The sequence below is a fragment of the Pleurodeles waltl genome, chromosome 10 (genome assembly GCF_031143425.1).
Source record: "Pleurodeles waltl isolate 20211129_DDA chromosome 10, aPleWal1.hap1.20221129, whole genome shotgun sequence".
NCBI classification, from domain to species: Eukaryota; Metazoa; Chordata; class Amphibia; order Caudata; family Salamandridae; genus Pleurodeles; species Pleurodeles waltl.
In genome coordinates this window covers 304,786,871-304,810,612 of record NC_090449.1, presented here as the reverse complement: position 1 = coordinate 304,810,612, position 23,742 = coordinate 304,786,871, and the positions used below count along the sequence as shown (strand labels likewise).

Sequence of the window (23,742 nt, the reverse complement as noted above, 5' to 3'; positions counted from 1 at the left end):
ACCAATCACATTAAGAACCAATCATTTGATGACTGACAGTTGCTGTTGAGTATATATTTGCACTCTTTAATGTGTCTTCCAGGATGGATGTGCCCTAAAACAGATGGCCATTGATTTGGACCGGAGGGTGCATACAGCAGTGATGAGTAATTTGCTGTGTATTTATCGATCCTTCCCCGCATGACTAACAGCATTTCTAATAGGCACACTACACAACGGGGTGTATTGGCATGGCTCTTTTGGGTGATACCTGGAAAAACTAATTTTCAAACCCTTCTTAAAATTAGGCAGAAATTAGCTTTCCTAACAGGCGTTTCGAAAGCAGATTTGTTTTTCAGTAAGATCAGTCAATCTAACATTATTTATAAAGACATGCACTGGAATACTATATTTTTATCTTAGAGTATGAAGGCCATATCTTCATTTGGTCAATAACACAGCATTCATTCCCAGCTATATTGATAAATCAAAAGTAAATATAACTAATCGTTAAAATTCAAGTTCTGGATGAGAAGCTTAAGAACTGATCATGGATAACAGAAGGAAACGCCTTGAAATTACATAGTTATTAACATGTTGGTATTGTCAATTGTTACCCTGACATCAAGTCCAGTGAGAACTACAGAGGCAGGGTAAGCCCCATAATGTAAACAGTGCAAGGGAGTAGCCAGAAAATCAAAATATTCCCTACTTTGAACCAAAGCTCTTATGGAACCAAGCAAGCGAAGCAAGTCATCGCGACCCTCCCCAGAAGAGTTTGCATGCTTCTTCCGTACAAGCATCTACCCATTCATCTCTTCATCCTTCCATCCACCCAATGATATCCACCATTTCACCTTTACATTCTGTTATCTATTAAGTCTTTCATCCAACATTGTCACCATTTTGTCTGTCCATCTATATCAAAACCTATCCAAAATATCTTCTATCTTATCCATTTTTTTGCTCATCCATACACCCTTTCATTCGTCAATCCGCCCTTTCATTCATCCACCCATCTTTTCACGCCATTCATCCATCCTCCCTTTCACTTATCGACCCATCCTTCGAACCATCCATCCACCCTTTCACTCACTAGTCCATACATTCACCCTTTCATCTAGCCATCCCTCTACCCTCCCTTTCATTCATCCATCCTTTCACACATCCATTCATTCACTTTCATTCAGTTCATCCATCCATCCACCCATTAATCCATCAATTCACTTTCACTCATCCATCCATCCTTTCTCCCTTTCACTTATCCATCCTTACATCCATCCTTTCACTCATTCAGCCATGCATGTATCCATCCACCGTAACACTCACCCATCCATCCACCAGTTTGCTCACACATCTATACATCCAATTACCCTTTCACTCATCAATCCATCCACTTACTTATCCATCCATTCACTCTTTCCCTTATCCACCGTCCACCCTTTCATCCTGCCATCCATCTATCCTGTCACGCATCCATCTACACTTTCACTCACATCCATCCATCCTTTCAACCTGTCCATCCATTTAGCCTTTCACTTCATTCATCCACTCTCCATCCATTTACTCTTTCATTCCATCAATCCTTTCACTCATTCATCCGTTCTTTCTCTCATCATCCATGCATCATTTCACCCTTCCGTACATCCATCCTTTCACTCATCTATCCAACCTTCCTCCCTTTCACTCATTCGTCCTTACATCCATCCTTTCTCTAATTCAGCCATGTATCTATCCATCCACATTTTCACTCACCAATCCTTCCACCATTTCACTCACACATCCATCCATCAATGCACTTACCCTTTCACTCACCCATCCTTTCACTTATCCATCCATACACCTTTCCCTCATCCACCATTTCATCCAGCCATCCATCTATCCTCTCTTTCACTCATTCATCCATTCTTTCACTCATCGGTCCTTACAGCCGTTTTCACTCACACATCCACCCATCCATCCATCCTTTCATCCCGTCCATCCAGCCTTTTACTCCATCCACCCATCATACATTTACCATTTCACTCCATCCATGCTTTTACTCCCTGATCCATCCATCCTTTCTCTCATCATCCATCCACCCTTTCACACATCCATTCATTCATCGTTCCTCCTTTTAACTTCTCCATTCTTACACCCATCCTTTCGCTCATTAATCTATGCATCTATATATCCACCCCTTCAGTCACCCACCTATTCACCATTTCACTCATCCTTCCATTCGTTCACTCCTTTCGCTCCCTACTCACCCTTTAAAGTTAATCATGAGTCTTTGTCTGCCATGCTACTGACAACAGAGTCCCGTTAGCCCCACCCCCACCCTCTGCTGTAGCTCATAAGCGGGAGGTTGGCGCCGTTTCTGTTGAAAAAAAATCACAAGGAGCCGGACTCTCAGAGGAGTGATGAGGTGAATTTTCCAGTTCAAAGACACGGATACAATTATTAACTTCGCTCAACATTTATCTCCTGGATCTCTCGTCAGTTTTCCTATACATATCACCTATTGCGACATACACTTTGAAAAAAACAAAAAAACTATATGGAGCGGTAAAGTTTATTTCACATTCTGCACAATTTATGCTAATTCAGATGAGGGTAGCACATGAACCTTGAAAAGATTGCGGACATCACCAATTGTAAATTGCAGTTACATTACATTTGCTGGATACTCAGCTAATGGTCCTCTGGGTATGCTTTCTTCTGCATTCCCTCTTAGAAACTGCATGCGTTTATATAATGAACTTACACATAGCAATAGAAATCATGTGCAGTTCATGAATCCATGCATGCACGTAATATAACTTTTACCAGGTATAACTTGTACTTTTGGAAAAAGACTTGTGAATGTGCCCCTTTCTTCTGCCTTTAAATGAAGGAAACCCCCCCAGAAAGCATTTTAAACAGAGCACTACTACGGTATCTCACTCATTCAAAAGTCAGCTTAATATGCTTCAAACAAGTCAAACCTGCCAATATACATAAGGGAGAAATCCCAAGTAAATTTTGGAACCTGGGGATTCTGGTGCATGTAGCACCAAAATGCACCTTATTAAAAAAAAACTTGTGATGTGAGATAATTATTGCACCCAATAAATACTGAACACCTCGTTGTCAGTTTTTACTGTTGAGATATTTATTTCAAACAATAATGGCCAACTGCTAAGGATGGTCAGGGGTATAATCTCACTACCAATACCTGCCCTGGCACCCTGTTTCTTACCTGATCTTCTTAATGTGACAATCCTTCGCACTCAGCACACTGGCCAGCAGTTCCATCACATTGTCCTTAAACTGGTTATTTTCAAGCCTATCAAATTAAATTGTGACAAAACAGAACTATTTAGTGTTATGCTTGCACAACCCATTTGTTTTTAGCAAAAAATAAACAACCACACCAAAATAAATATACTACTAGAAAGGTTTAATAGAGCATAGTTGGCAATACTTCGAAGTAGCATAGGTAATTTACACCAAGGTCGTTCGGAAATATCAAATATTTTCCAAGTAATCAAAAACTGCCATATTGTGCCCATTTCAAAGCTGGGACTCAACCACAGCCTCCAATTTATATTCCGGAGAGCCCTCAATCAAAAACAGCGAGTGGGGTATTTGAAGTTATTGTGGCCTTTATGCTTAAGACATTATTAGGCCCCAGGGACCCCATCCCCTGGGAATGAAATTCAACTAAAAGGGCTCTCCAACTGGAGTACTTTCTATTGGTTAATTAGTGAGTAACGCATAGTTGGGTGAATGTCGAGTACCGTACACCACAGATGTGTAAAGGACCATGAGGAAATGTCTCCAGTGGCCTTGTGTATGTGTAATTTTGGCAATCTGATTGTTGCTCGAGCTTCTTCATAGAGAAATCAGTGGCAAAATGAATCCTTATATCGACAAGACTACAAAGATTTGAATCTCCACCACACAAGGGTACTTTCTCTTAATAATATGGAGTAAGTGCTTCTTTCTTTGGTGCAAATGTCCTCACATCCCTTTGAATCAAAAACATGCCATCAAAATCATCAGCAAACAAGCTCGGGTCACTTTGGTACCATGAGATGTCCATCAGGTTGAAAAATGGTGGGAACACCGTTGCATACTACTAATGTGGAAGAGGTGGGCCGAACAACCCTTCAAAATTGGCAGGAAATGCTCTATGGTCACTTTGGTAAATTAATCCATCAATCAATATGGAAATTGGTGGGAAGACATTGCATACTACTAACTAGGAAGGGGTGGGACCAAACAGACAGAGCTTGATGGTGATTTGGTGCCTCTGCATACTCAGCAGCAATTAAAAGGGAGAACCATGGACTCTGCTCTCAGACCAGAAGACGACAAAAAATAACCCACTTCTCTTGGTCAGTCACTACAGAAAAGATTGTGCTCCAATAAATCAACAAAGCTTTCATCTCCATCAAGGATTACAGATAGTTTTTGAAGGTGCAATTGTAGAAAAAATAAACTTGTTTTGCCTTGGCAAACACGAGAATTTAGGATAATTTGCCCTTTACAGAAGTGGAGCTTCAACTGGAGAACCTGCTATGTTTATATTTGTAAATGCTTCTTGTTAAGGTTTAATTTCTATGAAATGAGCATCAGGGCCAGAATGTAGGTACACCCACCGGTATTTTCCTTTGGAGTGAGTGTGACTACAAGGGATACCTCCCCGGCATTTCCCAGACCAGAGGCTAGTCACCTTTTACCCTGGGACCTACCCTAGTATGAACAACCTGTTCAGGTAGGCCTTTTACTTTTTTCCTTACACTTAGCGAGCATGCCTAATAGCGGCCCTATCTAGGGGATCCTAGACCCTGACGAATGCCCCTGACCTTCCAGCACATAGAGAGGGCAGAAACATGTTGGTCCCTGTTTTTTAGACTCTACGAGACATTAATACTCAACTGAGTCCCCATTCCATTTTAACCCTACCTGCGTACACCTTTATTAAAAATACCCAACCAGGATTGGTGAAACGTACGGTATTTTTATTCCTAACCTCATCTGGATCCCTGTTATTTATCCAGTAAGATTTATTTCAGCACTCCCTCGACTGTTCCTTTAACAACGAGGTTGAGTCCGCCCAGGTAGTACTATCTTACCTGGGTGGGGCTAGGTGGTCAAATGATGAAGCATGACACTATAATGTGTGTGAGACCACCAAGGGCCAGATGTAGCAAAGTCCCAAATTGCGACTTGCAATTTGCGAGTCCCTGCGACTCGCAAATTGCAGGTCACAATTTGGGATGCAGAAAGGTGTCTCAGACACCTTCTGCGAGTCGCTATGGGGTCGCAAAGACCCACCTCATTAATATTAATGAGGTGGGTCGCAATTTGCGACCCCATAGCGATTCAGGGCACTCACGGGGATGGTGGCCTGCTGGGAACAGCAGACCTCCATGTCCGTGACTTCTTTTAAATAAAGCAGTTTTATTTTTTCAAAGTGCAAAAAGAGCTGCACTTTGAAAAATAAACCGAAACCTTTTGTTTCAGTATTTTTCAGGGCAGGTAGTGGTCCATTGGACCACTGCCTGCTCTGAAAAATTACTTTTTAGGCCAGACACAAAGCGGAAGGGGTCCCATGGGGACCCCTTCCCGTTTGCGACTGGGTTACCATCCACTTCAAGTGGATGGTAACTGCGAGTCCATTTGAGCACCAGTGCGACTCGCAAATAGGAAGGGAACACCCCTTCCTATTTGCGACTCGGAAATGCATTTTGCAAGTCGGTTCCGACTCGCAAAATGCATTTCTACATACCAGATGGGCTTTAGCGACTCGCAAACTGCGCTTTTCGCCGTTTGCGAGTCGCTAAAGCTTTCCTACATCTGGCCCCTAGTCCGTAAAGGGAACTACCTCTTGTGAGACACAACCATCCTCATAGCTACTTTTCACGCACAACTCCATCTAGAATTTATCTACACCTAACTGGTATTATTAGTTGAGGACACACTAATCCAGTTGCACCCTCCTCTCCGACCCCACACTTCCAGTGGCCCAGAATGGAACCTCACCTGTGTTTTTATCCAAGAGGAGTCCCCAGTTTTGCACAAACTGTCTACCCAACTGGAGTACTTTCTACTAGTTAATTAGTAAGTGCCACCTTTTTGGGTGAAGGTCTAGTGCATATGCCACACTACAGCTGTGTAAAGGGCCACAAGGTAGTGTCTCTGGTAGCCTTTCGTCGTAATTTTGGCAATGTGATTGTTCCTTGAGCGTCTTCAAACAGAAATTAGTGACAAAATTAATTCTTGTATAGAGACAACGATGACACTACAGAAAAATAATTAAATGTCCACCAAATAAGGGTACCTCTTCTTAATTATATGAAGTGCTTCTTGTTTGGTGGAGATCTCCTCGTAGTCCGCTGCATCAAAAAAGTGCCATCAAAATCAGCAGGAAACATGATCGGGTAAGTTGAGCTGTCCATCATCCTGGAAACTGACGTGAACACCATTGCACAGTACTAACGTGAAAGTGATGGGGCCAAACGGGCAGAGCTTTAAGAGATTTGGTGCATTTGCATACTCCACTGCAATTAAAAAGGGGAACCACAGACATTGCTGTCAGATCCAGAGAGGACAAGTAAGAACCCACTCATCTTGGACAGTCACTAAAGAAGAGATTATACTTCAATAAATCAAAGATGCATTCACCTCCACCAAGAGTTTCCTCATCACTTTTCAACATGCATTGTAGAGAAAACATACTGTCCAAAAGCCTGGAAAATGGGAGGAACACCGCTGTATACTACTGTCTGAAAGAGATGAGCCAAACAGGCGGAGCTTGTAGGTGATTTGGTGCTTTTGTATACTCAGCTGCAATTAAAAAGGGGAACCACGGACTGTGCTGCCAGATTTGGAGACAACAAGAAAGAACCCACTCGTCTAGGACAGTCACTAAAGATGGGATTGTGCTTCAATTAATCAAAGACACATTCACCTCCACCAAGGGTTTCGGATCACTTTTCAATGTGCATTGTAGAGAAAACACACTGTCCATCAGCCCCCCCCACTTGAGCCTCATTAGACCCTGGTGACATCGTACCCTGGGACCTGTATTACTTAAAGCTGCTGCCCCAGTGCCCACCCTGTCACCAACCATAGACAAGTTTACCCCTGCGGAGGGAGCCCCTGAACCCACGCAGCCTCAGACGGCTGCCCGCATAGGGCAAGCTATCATTGCTCCTGTCGCAGGGAGCAGCTATTTATGCTGCTCCCTGTAGGCTGGAGCAATCTGTTGATTTGTTCTCCTGCCTGCATCAGTGCTAGCAGGGAAACAGATCTCTTGTGCTCCCAGCCAGCAGGTTCATTTAAAGCTCCTGTTGGCTGGAAGTAGACTTTGTGTATGTTCCAGTTTTGGCCAGAGATTCAAAAATGCTCCAGCCAGATGGGAGAAAAGATGTTCCCTGCACACACTGGTGTGGCAGGGAAACTACTGCGAGTTAGAGTTTCCAAAAGTTGTCAAGCAGGACGTAAAGGGTTAACCCTTTTAGATGTTTTTGCCATTTTAGCTTGCTAGTCAAACTCACGAAGCCTGTCAATCACATTTCGATTTTTTTAAGAAACGTGATTGGTTGGTCTTTGTATGATATATATATTTGTGACCAAGACCTCGAAACGTGTCAATTATTTGCTTGTGTGAAGTAAAAAATGTAAACCTCCGAGAGAGTAAAGCTTAATCTCTACAACAATACGTTTTTATATCAGGCACGGAGGCAGAAAATAATTTTTAGTATGAAGATTCAAGATTAAAGCAAGCTGAGCATGCAGAAGCCCATCAGAGTATCATTTTCCACTCTTCTGCTTTATCAAGGCAGGGCTTGTTTAAACAGGATTTAGGTGCGTAATCAAAATGTGCAGAAAAAAAATAAAAATAAAAATAGACCCTAGGCAGAGTCAATTTTGCTTGTCTCTCAGCTATCCTGCTGCAGAGCCACAAACTCCCAGGGGTTTGGGTCCCTTCCGGATCCCGCCCCTATGGAACCATAAGAAAGGTGGCTAAAAAGCTGAAGAAGCAATGTGTGTATAGCTGTACTTATCTGGCCTCTCAACTAAAAAAAAGATCTGGGATCACTGTCAAGTGATTCGTACTCCTTCCCCTGTACAAACTGCAGGGGGGTAAGGGCAGCTGGCGTTTCTCTGTTCCTCCTGTCAAATGCAGTAAGATGAAAATGCTCTGCAGGCCCCAAGTCAACTGCAGAGAAAACAAAACAGAAGAACCTGCAGATGAAAAATGAAACCTGCAGATGAAAAATTAAACCTGCAGATGAAAAATGAAAGGTCTGCCGGGGCCTGCCTCTCCTCCCGAGAGAAAAAAATTGAAAGTAAGTAAGCCCTGACCATAGCAGTTTTCCACATCTGTTTAGCAATAGTGGAAATCCAGCTTTGTTTTCATATGCACCATTTAAGGGTGTCCTGCACGTTAAACGCAGTAGTGCCACCTTTACACTGTTTTCAATAAACAGACGGCTACTACTGTTAGTGTGCGGAATGGCAGCACCATAATTTTCTGAATGCACTGATCAGAACAGCATTATTAATGGCATTACCAGTGACACTCAGTTGTTATGAAATCACAAAAACTTCTCCATGCGAGGTTGCATACAATATACTACGGTTGATTCAAAGCATACCTACGAAAGGAACATCTTTTTGCTGAAAGAACAAGTTACTGACCTCCGGTAACAAATTATCTGGTACAGATATATTCTAGTTGCAGATACCATCCCTTAGAATTTCCCTCAGGTGTCAGTCTAGATCTGGAGATTTTTCCTCAAGCAGTACCCCTGTGCGCCGCCAGGTGGCATCAGTCGAATCCGCGTTCTTCGTAGGCGTCATGGTCGCCTGATGTGACATCGCAGGTTGTATGTATATAGGCACCACCATGGCACAATGATGTCAGTTTCTATTTATGAGTTTCCAGGCCAGAAGCACGCAGCCATGAAGAACTGACCCTGGTGTGCCAGAACTAGGGCCCTGAAAGGGAAGTCCCTATCCCCAGAAATCAGTTAGCAGAGCGGGTGGGATGGGTGGCTCAGTAACGAATCTGCAACAAGAATATGACTCTACCAGATAATTTGTTACCGAAGTTAAGTAACTTATTCATGTGATAGAGACTTGTAGTTGCAGATTCCTTACCTTAGAATAGATACCCAAGCAAAACCATCCCCGGAGGTGGGCTGCGAACTAAGATCATACTAGGAAGCCCTGCGGGACCGAACAGGAAATGTACTGATCCCTTGGACCAGACTCTCCAGGCAGTAGTGTTTGGTGAACATATGCAAGGACGCCCACACCTGGCATATGCCCAGGACTGAAACTCCACGTGCTAACGCAGTAGTTCCATCTATAGCTCTGTTGGAGTGAGCAAACAAGCCCTCTGGGGTTGCTTCTTAGCCAATGCGCAGCATAGTTTAATGCAGAGAACAACCCATCTAGAGATGGTTCTCTACTGCACTGCTCAACCATTCTTTGCACCCACATACCCAACACATACCCAATCAAAGAGTTGATCGTCCACCCAGAACTCTTTAGTATGATCAAGGTGGAACGCCAACACTCTTTTCGGGTCCAGACGATGGAGTCTCTCCTCTTCCTGATGAAGGAGGATGTGGAGGTGCATAAAAAGAAGGCAAGGTGATAGATTGGCCTACGTGGAAGGGCGTGACCACTTTTGGTAGAAAGAAGATGCCCTGTGCAATCATCACTTTGTCAGGGTAGATGTTAAACTAAGGCGGCTTGGATGACAACACCTGAGCTCACTGACCCTGCGGGCAGATGTAATAGCCACCAGGAAGGCTGTTTTCAATGTCAGAAGCCTAAGAGGACAATTATGAAGTGGCTCAAAGGGAGCACACATAAGGAATGTCAGATGCAGGTTCAAGTCCCAATAGGGCTTTCTGAAAGGTGAAGGAGGAAACATGTGGGTAAGACCTTTAAGGAACTGACTGTCAATAGGAGACTTAAACAAATAGGGTTGGTCAGGTAGTCTCAAAAAGGCAGAGCTAGCAGACAAAAAACTCGTAAGGTGGCCCAGAGCCCTATTGGACCAAAGAAAGTATATACAAGAGGACCTCTGAAAGAGGGGTAAAAAGGGGATCAACAGACTTGGCAGTGCACCATGCCACAAATTTGTTCCATTGACAGGCGTATGCCGTTTTGGTGGAGGGGCGCCTGGCTGCCAAGATAACATCACAGATTTCAGGTGGAAGGTTAAAAGCTGTCAACTGCTGCCACTCAATCTCCACGCAATAAGGTGGAGACTGGACAGGTTTGGGTGAAGAATCCTCCCCTGCTGCTGCAACAGAAGATCCTCCCGAAGGGGCAGTCTGATTGGAGGATTGATGGCCGTGCTCAATAGCTCGGGATACCAGACTCTTCATGCTCAGTCCAGAGCCACAAGGATTACTTGGGCCCAGTCTTCTTGAGAACTCTGGGTAGGAGTGGTATGGGTGGAAAGGCTATAGGAGGCCTGAGCTCTACTCAAGACAAAAAGTGTCACAGAGCGAGCGCTGCCTTGCAAACTCCAATGCGCAAAACTGATGACATTGCACGTTCTATGCGGAGGCAAACAGATATAATAAAGCCTCTCCCCATTGCTGAAAGAGATCTTGTGCCAACGCCAGATGGAGACGCCATTTGTGATCGACTAGGCATCGACAGCTGAGTTTGTCTGCTCTGGCATTCAGAAAGTCCGCCAGATGTAGAACCATCAAGGAAATGCCCTGCTGTTCCAGCCATGTCCAGAGGCGCACAGCCTCCTGACCAAGGGTTAACGACCCCACTTTGACCTGCTTGTTGCATTACCACATGGCGGTGGTGTTGTCCATGAACACCTGTACCACTTTCCCTTTGAGAGAGGGAAGGAATGCTTTCAGTGCCAGTCTGATCACCAGGAGCTCCAAACGTGGTTGATGTGGAGCTCGGACTCCGCCGGAGAGAAGACGTCTCTGATCTCCACCACACCCATGTGGTGCCCCACCCCAGGAGTGACTCACCAGTCTCTACTGTCAGATAGGATTGGGGAAGGGAGCGGGATCTCCCTCTAACCTAATCGCGGTTTGTTAACCCCCACTGCAGATTCTGCTCAGTTCTCTCTAAGATCTGGACCACGTCGGAGAGATTCTCCTGATGCTGCACCCACTAGAATTTCAGGTCCCACTGTAGAGCCCTCATATGCCACCTGGCATGAGACTCTAGCAGGATGCAGGAGGCCATGATGCCCAGCAGCCTCAGAGTCACTCTCACTGAAATCCAGGCTAGAGGCTGAAACATCAGTATCAGAGACCAAATATCCTGTACTTGTGCTTGGGAGGTTAGGCCCGAAACTGCACTTGTCCAGAACAGCTTAGATAAAAGGGAGCCTCTAGAGTCAGGTGTGACTTTGGAATGTTTATAGTGAACCCCAACTAATGCAAGAGGTCTGCCATAGTCTGGACGTGAGAGACGACAGCCTGGGGAGAGGATGCCTTCATCATCCAGTGGTCTATTTTATAAACATGTTCAAATTTTAATCTCATAACCACAGCACTCGCCCTAACAATAAAAGATGCTCGTTAATGAGCCATATATACAGTTATCAAAACCTTATATACATAGATGCATATCTTGCTTTAGCAGCATGCAGTCCTCTATCCCATAACCCTACTGTAGCACTGAAAACTGCATCTAAACGGTTTATGCTGCATGCAGTTAAACCTACTTGCGCAGTGGATAATTGAACAACAAGACTTGTCCTTGGGTCCTGGGTGTAGGGCAACAGGAATTCACCCTGCTGAGGAATCAGACTGCCCTTCTTCCATACAGAAGTAAAAAATCAGGTAATCACATCCAATCCTTCATCAGTTAAAGCATGCACACAATATAGGCTTCATATCACCCAAACAACTATACATTATTTTTTCTTTTTGAGTTCTGAGTAACCGTTGCTTAGCAAAAATCATACATTTGGTGACTTGATTACTCATACAATTGGAGCGGATGCTAAAACCAAATAGAACTGCCATTAACATAGTTCCCGTGCTTATACCTCTATATACCTGTTTAAAATGCATAATTCTCATGTCAAGAAGAGTTGGACAAATGTACAAAAATGCAGTAAATTATCTCCTTTCCCAGTGAACATAAAGAACACTTAGATTGACGAGGCCAATTTCCACAAACACCTTGATGCAGCAAAGGCCCACAGCTGCAGAATATTGGCAGGCATTTTGTAAGGTAAAAGGCCAATAAGTGACTTTCCCTGCATAGATCAAAGTTTAAAGGTCTAGCCTGTTAAACAGGTGCCTCACTGTCAGTACAATGCAACCTGGAGGGTTGGCAGTGGTCACACTCGTTGAAAGGAGGGCTCCACTTAAGGTTTCTCCAAAACACAGGGCCCACCTCTGGGTTGCAAATCATTAATAAGACAGTCCACGGCATACACGCATGATGGTAGTGTGCTTAGAAGCAATGAAATGTTAAAAAAGCAAGCGTTTGCAATGTAATAGGTCTCATATTTGCAAGAGTTTGAGCTATTGACATCACAAATGACAATGTCTTACCTATATGTTTTTGTTTGGAGTGGATGTGTATGAAATTATGTGGGTTAGATTGGAACTATAGTTGTGGAATTGTGTGGGGTAGAATCGTGTGGTCAGGGTTGCCTTTAGGACTGGTGGCGCCCTGTGCGACAGATTACTCTGGCACCCCTCACCCCATGACCTCCTCCTCGGTTTCACTCACTACCACCTGGCAAATGTGCCCCTCATCCCCTTTCACATACATTCATGTGCTTTAAAGCACTTGTAAGGGCTAGCTTTACTAATCCACTCAGCTAGCCACATAACATATAGGGGCATATTTAAGAGCCCCAGGGCCATTCTAATGCCACATTAATGTCATTTTGTTTACGCTAATGTGGCGTTAGAAGGCCAAAAACGCTGGGCCATATTTACAAAGTGGCGCAATGTGTGCATTGCGCCACTTTGTTTCCCTTTGTGCTACATTATGCCTGCGCCAGGCATAATGTATGCAAAGGTGGCATTCCCCCGTTAGGGATGGCCCAAAAAATGGCATAAAGAAATCTGACAGATTTGTTTGCATCATTTGTTTCCGGCACTTTCAACGCCTGCTCTGGTGTCTGTTGGTTACAATGGGCCTCTGGGTGCTTTGCAGGATAAGCATCAACATTTTTAATGCTAATCCTGCAAAGAGCCAGACTAGCATAAAAAATTCTGACACTAGTCCCCTAACTACCTCTATGTTGCGCCGTATTTTAAATAGAGCACACACATGGTGGTGTTAGGGGAGCGCTAAGGAGTGCCAGAAAAGTGGTGTAGCACTGTGTGCAGCACCACTTTTTTCAAATATGCTTCAGGGGCATATTTGAGAGCCCCTGGTGCCACTCTAACGCCACATTAGTGTAATTTGTTTTAAGCTAATGTGGTGTTAGAAGGCCAAAAACGCTGCCTCATATTTACAAAGTGGCGAATGCATGTACTGCGCCACTTTGTAACACTTTGCACTACATTATGCCTGCGCCAGGCATAATGTATGCAAAGCGGGACAAAAAAATGGCGCATAAATCTGACAGATTTCTTTGCGTCATTTTTTTCCAGCACTTTTAACACATGCTCAGAGCAGGCATTAAAAGGAGGCTTCCATAGGGCCTCTGGGTGCTTTGCAGGAATTGCAAAAATTCTGATGCTAGTCCCCTAACTACCACCATGGTGCGCCGTATTTTAAATACGACACATACTTGGTGGCGTAAGGGGGGGTGCTAAAAGGCGCAAGAAAAGTGGCGCAGCATTGTGTGCAGCACCACTTTTTTCAAATATGCCCCATAGGGCAGTGCTTAATTTGGAAATAAAAAGGTGGCGGTGCTCAAAGCCCTCCTCTTAAACATGCGGCTGCTGCAAATGTGCGAACACTAAATCCAGATGCAGCGTAATCCTGAAGCCATCTCTGGCCTTTTCAATCCATTTACAGGCACTCCCTGCCCCTTCAGCTCACTCTTCCGGATGTCTACTTTTTCCCATTGTCACGGTTTTTCCATTTTTCTCTTCCTCCATCTTTTCCATATGTGTCTTTTTCTCGCAGTAAATGCTTAAGGCAGAAAAATAAGCGCCAGCCCTAAAAAATAAGTACCAGTGCTCCGCACCGGCAAACAACAAGCACAAATGAAGCACTGACATAGTGGCATAGTTAAGAGCCCCCTAGTGCCATCCTAACACCACATTAGTGTCATTTTTCTACAGTAATGCGGGGTTAGAAGACCAAAAATGCTGCGCCATATTTACAATGAGGCACAATGCATGCAATGTGCCACTTTGTAAACATTTGCGCTACAGTATGTTTGCGCCAGGCATAATGTATGCAAAGTGGGCATCCCCCGTTAGGTGGACCAAAAAAAATGACACAAAGAAATCTGCTAGATTTCTTTGCATAATTTGGTTACACCACTTTTAACACCTGCTCAGAGCAGGCATTAAAAGGAGGCTTCCATTGGTTACAATGGGCCTCCGGGTGCTTTACAAGATTACCGTAAAAATATTTGATGCTAATCCTGTAAAGTGGCAGACTAGCATAAAATTTTTGACGCAAGTCGCCGAACAACCGCCATGGTGCACCGTGTTTTAAAAATGACGCACACATGGTGGCATTAGGGGGGGCGCTAAGGGGTGCAAGAAAAGTGGTGCTGCACTGTGTGCAACACCACTTTTCTTAAATATTCCCAATAGTTCTGTTTTTTGCAGCAGGCATATTAACCCTCTGTGCTATTTTACGTTGAGTCAAAGCTGCCTCTCGGCAAAACTCCCATCTCTCTCTCTCTAGCAGGAATATTAATCACAAGAGGTATCTTGACATTTTAATTGTTTCCTGAGGGCTAAACACACAAGAAACTTTTAAGCAGACGCAGCGCCCCTCCTGAGGTCGGCGCCCGGTGTGGTCGCACCGCCCAAAAGCCAGCCCTGCATGTGGGGTGTAGTGTATTTGTGTAGTAAAATTATGTGGCATGACAAATAGAAAGGGCTGCATGTGCAAAATGAAAAGACAAAGCTAATGGCGGACTCTGAGTCAGAGAACTCGACCCTGACTCAAGAGGTCCTGCCTGATGTGACGCCATAATCAGCAGAAGATCTACTTCGACTTACACCATGGACCATGGTGTCGGATATATATATATATATATATATATATATATATATATATATATATATAGGAGTAGCCCTTTTGGTTGGGGGGCCTACACGCCATGCTCGGACTGTATTGTGCGACGCAGCCACAGGCAAGGACACACACTACCCAAGGCCCGGAAGGTGTGGGACACTGAGACCGGATGTTGGCAGACTTGGACTCAGCAAATAACGGCTCCCCCCTCCCCGGGATGAACCCTGGAGTGGGCTGGAGCGGCACACAGAGCCTTTTTCAGTCCTTACTTCCCTTAACCCGCAGCAGGGGTCGGGGGAAGCAGACCTGATGTGTTTGGTTCCTAATGTTTGGAAGTTTGGATGGCCAGCCGTTGACAAGCGATCCTGGGGATGGGGAGTTTTGCATTGGGGTTGGTGTAGCTTCGTCATCTCTGAAACAATATACTTTTCTCTTAAGTTGATTGAACACAGGCTACAGTACTTGAGGCAGGTGAGGATTATAGAATACACGGTTGTCATATGGTAGATACAGGCAATGTATTGAAATGTATATCCTGGAATGTATGGGGAATGGGTCCTGCATATAAACACTACGCTATTCACTGCTACTTGAAGCGTAGAGGGGTGCAGATAGCCATAATACAGGAAAAACACTTGGTAACGCTTGTGCCGCAGATTGCGAGGTCACCTATTCGCAACCTCCTATTCGTCTTATGCCTGGGGGACTCTAGTGTGGATAAGGGCAGATATGTCCTGGTAGCGAGTACTGCCTTAGTGCTGGGAGGAGATTACAATTGTGTGATGGACATAACACTAGACCACTCCACCTCTTCCTGGCACCCCAGCTTACAAACTGTCTGCCAGCTTTGCAGACTAGCAAAGCCAATGGGGAAAAGTAGATGTCTGGAGGGTTCAACTTTGTAAAAACTGTGATTACTCACTTTAGTCCCCCATTTACCCCCTATGCACACAGTTGTATGCATTCCTCTGCTCCAACCGTCTGAGTAGCTATGTAAACTTCACAGAGTATCTCGGGAGAACGCTGTCAGACCACAGCCCTATACTTCTGGGGCTCTGATTATCAGGGGATAGACCAGTGATCCCCACATGGTGCCTGCAACCAGAGACGCTGGAAGAACCAACCCATAGGCAAACATTACACACAGCAATCAGCGATTACTTCACTACAAATCAGGGTAGCAGTTCTCCCCCTTGCTGGAATGGGAGGCCTTCAAGGTGGTCATCCGGAGGCACTGCCTGGGAATATCTGTTGTCATTAGAAAGGAAATAATTGAAGAGCTCCATACCCTAGACACAGCACTACACACCCTGCAGACCTCCAAGACCTTAGATGCCATCACAAACCAACAGTAACAATATTGTGTTGTTTTGGAAAAATTGAGATGCTATCAACACAACCCATACATGACAAAAGTACATGCAGAGAAGGGAAAATCAGGGAGATTACTAGCATGGCTGATTAGACCTGAGTCCCAGGGTTCCCCAATCACACATTTGATGACTGAGACAGGGGCACAGGTCTATCTACCAAGGGACATTAATAAAGAGTTCCGACAATACTATGAATCGTTATAGCGTATGCCAAAGACACTGCAGGACTGCACAATGAACACTTTCCTAGACTACCTTTCTCTCCTGAACTCACCTCCGGCCGCCAATAAGGAAATAGGAGGGCTGATAACCCTTTAAGAAATTAAGCAGGCTATCAAAGACATGGTGAGGGGTAAGACCCCAGGCCCAGACGGACTCCTGGTATAGTTCTACGTGACGTACATTACCTTACAGATGAAGAAACTAGAACAAGTATACGCTGAGGCTTTACAGTGTGGCTATCTTCCGGCCTCTACTCAAAGTGCCTCGGTTAAACCTCTCCCCAAAACTATGACACAGGGATCTCCCGTCACAGCCTATCGTCCCCTATCCATGCTTAACATGCACTTTAAAATATTAAGCAAGGTTCTAGCGTTCAGGCTGCTTCCCCACATACCGGCTCTCATACATAAAGATCAAAGTGGATTTATCCCACAACAGAGCATGACAGCTAACCTACAGAGGCTCTATCATGTACTCTACCAACCTGAGGTCTTAGACCAACAAACAGCATATATTATGTCAGCAGATCTCAAGAAAGTCTTTGACTGGGTACGCTGGGACTACATGCTGGAAGTCATGCGTAGGATGGGACTAGGTGCAGACTGGATTGAATAGGTTACTCTATTGTATGAGAAACCAACAGCAAGGGTGAAAACAGGAAGCACCATTTCTGAGGAGTATAACATCTACCGCAGCACGAGACAGGGTTGCCCACTACAGGGTTGCCCACTGTCTCCCCTCTTTTTCGCTCTGGCCATAGAACCCCTGGTGGTGTTTTTTCACCAACACAGGAAAGGTGAGGGTATAATGATAGAGGGTTTAGAGTGCGTCATCTTCCTCTATGCAGACAACATTTTACTATACTTATCCAAGGGTACGACAGGAGTGTTGGGAGCACTCCAACGCCTCGATGAATTTGGCAGACTATCAGGTCTAAGGGTCAACAAATCCAAGACTTATCTGTTCCTGTGTCGACAGAACGGCCCTTTACCACCGGATTTACCCAAGGGGAATCCAGTGGGCACCAGTGACCTTCAAATATTTAGGAATACAAATTTACCACCAACTGGCAGACATAAAGGAAGGGAACCTGAACAGGGCACTGAGCTCCTTGCGCATAAGTGTACCCTTCTGGAGAACATTGCACCTGCAGCTCATGGCCAGGGTAGCACTCTCTTAAGATGGTGATGCTGCCCAGGTTGCTTTATTATTTTACTAACACACCAATGAAATTACCAGGGTCATGGTTCAAACAACTCGGCACGTTGCTTAGAGAGCTCATTTGGAACGGGGATAGGCACAGAGTCACATATTACATAGAACATTGGCAAAGGGAGGTCTGGGGGTTCCAGAGTTTGAGTTGTTTTATTTGGCGGCCCAACCACAATGGGTGGCAAAGTGGCTAGATGACGCCAATATTTTCGACGCTATAGGGGTGATGCCATACCGTCACACTGTCCTAGCCAAACTATTGTGCCCTAGAATACCGATAAGCTGACAAGGGGTACTATTACAGGTGGCATTGCATGGGTGGCGCAGGGGAGTGAGAAGGTCCCGAAAGGCTCCACGGTATGCACAGCAGTGCTTAATTTGTGTTTGTTGTTTCCGGTGCGGAGCACCGGCACATATTTTGGAGGGCTGACGATTATTATTCTGCCCCAAGAATTTGCTGCGAGCGAAAGACACATGTGGGAAAGACGAAGGAAAAAACGTAAAAGCGTCACAATTGGAGACAGCAGAAAGCTGCCAAAGTGAGCTGAAGGGGCAGGGAGTGGCTTTAAATGGATTGACGAGGCCAGAGGTGGCTTCAGGATTACGCTGCCTCAGTATTCCGTGTGCCCACATTTATTTGCAGCAGATGTGTGTTTTGAGCATGGCACGTTTTTATTGACAAATTAAGCACCTATGCACAGCAGCTCCACTTGGTGTGTTTGCCATATGGGACACCAGCTAGCTGATTTACTGAAGCTCAATTAAGAACTTGGACTGCGGCTGGGGTAAGGACGACAGGCGATTGTTGTGAAATGGGAACTCTAGTCCCAATGACAGACCTAACTGAAAACTTTCGCCTACCCAAGGGCCAATTCCTGATAAATGAGGCACTAACAAGAACATTTAGAGAATTATGGGGAAAAGGGAGGGTAGAATACCTGCAACACCCAGTATTGAGCGCTTTACTAAAGTTGGGGGTCTGCTAAACAAGTGACATGGTTATATAAAGCACTGCCTGACATGGTCCACTTGCCCTCGGACACACTGAAGATCCAATGGGAGACAATGGCCCTCATTCTGACCTTGGCGGTCGGCGGAGAGGCGGCGGTCGGACCGCGAACAGACCGGCGGTATTAAAAATGGCATTCTGACCGCGGCGGTCACCGCCGCGACCGACCGCCACTTCCCCACTCCGACAGCCACGGCGGTCATGACCGAGGGGCTGGAGTCTGCGCACTCCGGTCCGGCGGTCGACCCAAGACCGCCAACGGTATCATGACCCTGCTTACCGCCGCGGTTTCTGGCGTTCGGGAACCGCCATGCGAACCATGGCGGTAGGCACTATCGGGGCCAGGGAATTCCTTCCCTGGCACTGATAGGGGTCTCCCCCACTGCCCCCCCGAGTCCTCCCCCCACACCCTCCACCCCCCTGCCACCCCCCAGAGGTGGTACATACCCCTCCCCACCCCACCCCGACATGCACATACACGCACCCCGACATGCACACACCCCCAACATGCACATATACACACCCCCTACACACACACATACACAACGGGGACACATACCCGCACACATACATGCCGACATGCGCACCCGCCGAACTACACACATTGCCCATAGGCACAGCAGCACTCCCCGCCCGCATGCACGCACTCACACACCCCCTCTACACACTCACACGCACACCCCCATGCACGCACACATCACACAACACCCCCCCACCCCCTCCCCTCACGGACGATCAACTTACCTTGTGCGTTGGTCCTCCGGGAGGTGACAGGAGCCATGGGGGGTGACCGCCAACAGAAGACCGCCAACAGAAGACCGCCACACAGAAATGTGGGTCGTAATTCTGTGGGCGGTGTTCTGCTGGCGTGGCGGTGGAGGTTGACCAGTCTCCACTTTCCCGCCGACCGCCAGTGTGGCTGCTGGCGGTTTTCCGGCGGAACGCTCCCAGCGGTCAGAATGCGCACAGCGGCATACCGCCGCGGTCGGCGGTCTTCACCGCGGCGGTAACTCGGCGGTCTCGCGAAAAGACCGCCAAGGTCAGAATGAGGGCCAATGTTAGGCCATCCAATACCAGACAAGGACTGGGACAAGATACTTGCGAACCCTCAGATAATATCCTGCAATACTAGGTTAAAGTATATACAGTTCAATTACCTTCAAATGACGTACCTTACTCTTCACTGACTGCAGGTGATATATGGAGAGAACGCACTACATTGCCCGAAGTGTCTCACATTAGATGCCGATTTTAAACACATGGTGTAGGGGTGGTCCATTATCCAAACCTTCTGGGAAGCAGTGCTGCAGAGAATTGAGAACAAAATTGGGAGGGTATTCCCGTTGACTATGGATGGGTGCCTACTAGGGAATTTCCCAAGACCCACAAAATGTAAGGTAGGCACAAAGTTTATAGACCTAGCCCTCGCATTAGCTAAACGCAAGATTGCAATGACATGTAAGTCCAAGTCAGGGTTCCCAATGGAGACATGGGTCCAAGATGTCTCCACGTGGGCGAGAGCAGAAGTACGTATTCTGCGTTGGCAAGTTACGTGAGGCATACGAAGACAACCAATGGCTGAACTGCGGCTAGAAGTTTTAGAGAGCTGCGATGCCCCCCCCAGAATTGGAATCAGAAGATGAACCAGATATTGCAGGCAAAAGTAAATAGGGGTGAGGACCGGCACCTGAGAGACACCTTCGTCACCCCCTAACACTCCGAGTGTCCATGGAAACCCCCCCAAAACACATATGCACTAGCTACATCTCATCAAATGAGCAATATCTGGGGCAGATGAAACCCATATATATATGGAAAATGTCACTTACCCAGTGTACATCTGTTCGTGGCATTAGTCGCTGCAGATTCACATGCTGTGCACAGTCCGCCATCTGGTGTTGGGCTCAGAGTGTTACAAGTTGTTTTTCTTCAAAGAAGTCTTTTCGAGTCACGAGACCGAGGGACTCCTCCCATTTCGACTCCATTGCGCATGGGCGTCGACTCCATCTTAGATTGTTTTCCCCGCAGAGGGTGAGGTAGGAGTTGTGTATGCTAGTAATAGTGCCCATGCAATGGAGTGAATACGTATGTACATCTCATCAAATGAGCAATATCTGGGGCAGATGAAACCCATATATATATGGAAAATGTCACTTACCCAGTGTACATCTGTTCGTGGCATTAGTCGCTGCAGATTCACATGCTGTGCACAGTCCGCCATCTGGTGTTGGGCTCAGAGTGTTACAAGTTGTTTTTCTTCGAAGAAGTCTTTTCGAGTCACGAGACCGAGGGACTCCTCCCATTTCGACTCCATTGCGCATGGGCGTCGACTCCATCTTAGATTGTTTTCCCCGCAGAGGGTGAGGTAGGAGTTGTGTATGCTAGTAATAGTGCCCATGCAATGGAGTGAATAAGTATGTACATAATGAAGCTTAAAGTAATATATTTACAAATGTACAAATGTTAAGATCTACTTCTAAACGGCTACAGGCTGCCGGGGAGGCGGGTGGGCGCATGTGAATCTGCAGCGACTAATGCCACGAACAGATGTACACTGGTAAGTGACATTTTCCGTTCGATGGCATGTGTAGCTGCAGATACACATGCTGTGCATAGACTAATAAGCAGTTATCTCCCCAAAAGCGGTGGTTCAGCCTGGAGGAGTTGAAGTTGTTTGAAATAATGTTCTTAGTACAGCTTGACCTACTGTGGCCTGTTGTGCAGTTAACACATCCACACAGTAGTGCTTGGTAAATGTATGAGGCGTAGACCATGTTGCTGCCTTACATATTTCGTTCATTGGAATATTTCCTAGAAAGGCCATGGTAGCACCTTTCTTTCTGGTTGAGTGTGCCTTTGGTGTAATAGGCAGCTCTCTCTTTGCTTTAATATAGCAGGTTTGAATGCATTTAACTATCCATCTAGCAATGCCTTGTTTTGAAATTGGATTTCCTGTATGAGGTTTTTGAAAAGCAATAAATAGTTGTTTTGTTTTTCGAATTAGTTTTGTTCTGTCAATGTAATACATTAGCGCTCTTTTGATGTCTAATGTATGTAGTGCTCTTTCAGCTATAGAATCTGGCTGTGGGAAGAACACTGGTAATTCTACCGTTTGATTCAAGTGGAACGGTGAGATTACCTTTGGTAAAAAATTTGGATTTGTTCGTAGGACTATTTTATTTTTGTGTATTTGAATAAATGGTTCTTGTATGGTAAAAGCTTGAATTTCACTCACTCTTTTTAGAGATGTGATGGCAATTAAAAACGCAACTTTCCACGTTAAGTATTGCATTTCACAAGAATGCATGGGTTCAAATGGTGGACCCATGAGTCGTGTTAAGACAATGTTGAGGTTCCATGAAGGAACAGGTGGCGTTCTTGGTGGTATAATTCTCTTTAGGCCTTCCATAAACGCTTTTATGACTGGTATTCTAAATAATGAAGTTGAATGAGTAATTTGCAGGTAAGCTGATATTGCGGTAAGATGTATCTTTATGGAAGAGAAAGCTAGATTTGATTTTTGTAAATGTAGTAAATACCCTACTATATCTTTTGGAGATGCATGTAATGGCTGAATTTGATTATTTTGGCAGTAATAAACAAATCTTTTCCACTTATTTGCATAGCAGTGTCTAGTGGTAGGTTTCCTAGCTTGTCTTATGACCTCCATACATTCTTGTGTGAGGTCTAAGTGTCCGAATTCTACGATTTCAGGAGCCAAATTGCTAGATTCAGAGATGCTGGATTTGAATGTCTGATCTGTTGTTTGTGTTGTGTTAACAGATCTGGTCTGTTGGGTAGTTTGACATGAGGTACTACTGAAAGGTCTAGTAGTGTTGTGTACCAAGGTTGCCTCGCCCATGTTGGTGCTATTAGTATGAGTTTGAGTTTGTTTTGACTCAAACTGTTTACTAGATATGGAAGGAGAGGGGGAAAAGCGTACGCAAATATCCCTGACCAGTTCATCCATAGAGCATTGCCTTGGGATTGGTCCTGTGGGTACCTGGATGTGAAGTTTTGGCATTTTGAGTTTTCCTTTGTTGCAAATAGATCTATTTGAGGTGTTCCCCAAATTTGAAAGTAAGTTTTTATTATTTGGGGGTGAATCTCCCATTCGTGGATTTGTTGGTGATCCCGAGAGAGATTGTCCGCTAACTAGTTCTGAATTCCTGGAATAAATTGTGCTATTAGGCGAATGTGGTTGTGAATCGCCCAATGCCATATTTTTTGTGTAAGGAGACACAACTGTGTTGAGTGCGTCCCTCCCTGTTTGTTTAAGTAATACATTGTTGTCATGTTGTCTGTTTTGACTAGAATGTATTTTTGGGTTATTATGGGTTGAAATGCTTTCAGCGCTAGAAATACCGCTAACAGTTCTAAGTGATTTATGTGAAACTGTCTTTGATGTATGTCCCATTGTCCTTGGATGCTGTGTTGATTGAGGTGTGCTCCCCACCCTGTCATGGAAGCATCTGTTGTTATGACGTATTGTGGCACTGGGTCTTGGAAAGGCCGCCCTTGGTTTAAATTTATACTGTTCCACCATAGAAGCGAGATGTATGTTTGGCGGTCTGTCAACACCAGATCTAGAAGCTGACCCTGTGCTTGTGACCATTGTGATGCTAGGCACTGTTGTAAGGGCCGCATGTGCAACCTTGCGTTTGGGACAATGGATATGCATGAAGACATCATGCCTAGCAGTTTCATTACCATTTTGACTTGTACCCTTTGTTTTGGGTACATGGCATGTATTACATTGTGAAATGTTTGTACCCTTTGTGGACTTGGAATGGCAAT

At 45.3% G+C, this 23,742-nt stretch overlaps 1 protein-coding gene across 1 annotated transcript in view; it reads right to left on the bottom strand.

The window, feature by feature from the left end:
- Nucleotides 1–23,742, bottom strand: part of NLRC3 (NLR family CARD domain containing 3) — a 376,757-nt gene that overhangs the window by 268,155 nt on the left and 84,860 nt on the right. Inside the window, 1 exon segment of the mRNA XM_069209220.1 lies at nt 3,200–3,286. Coding sequence (XP_069065321.1) covers nt 3,200–3,286 — 87 coding nt within the window.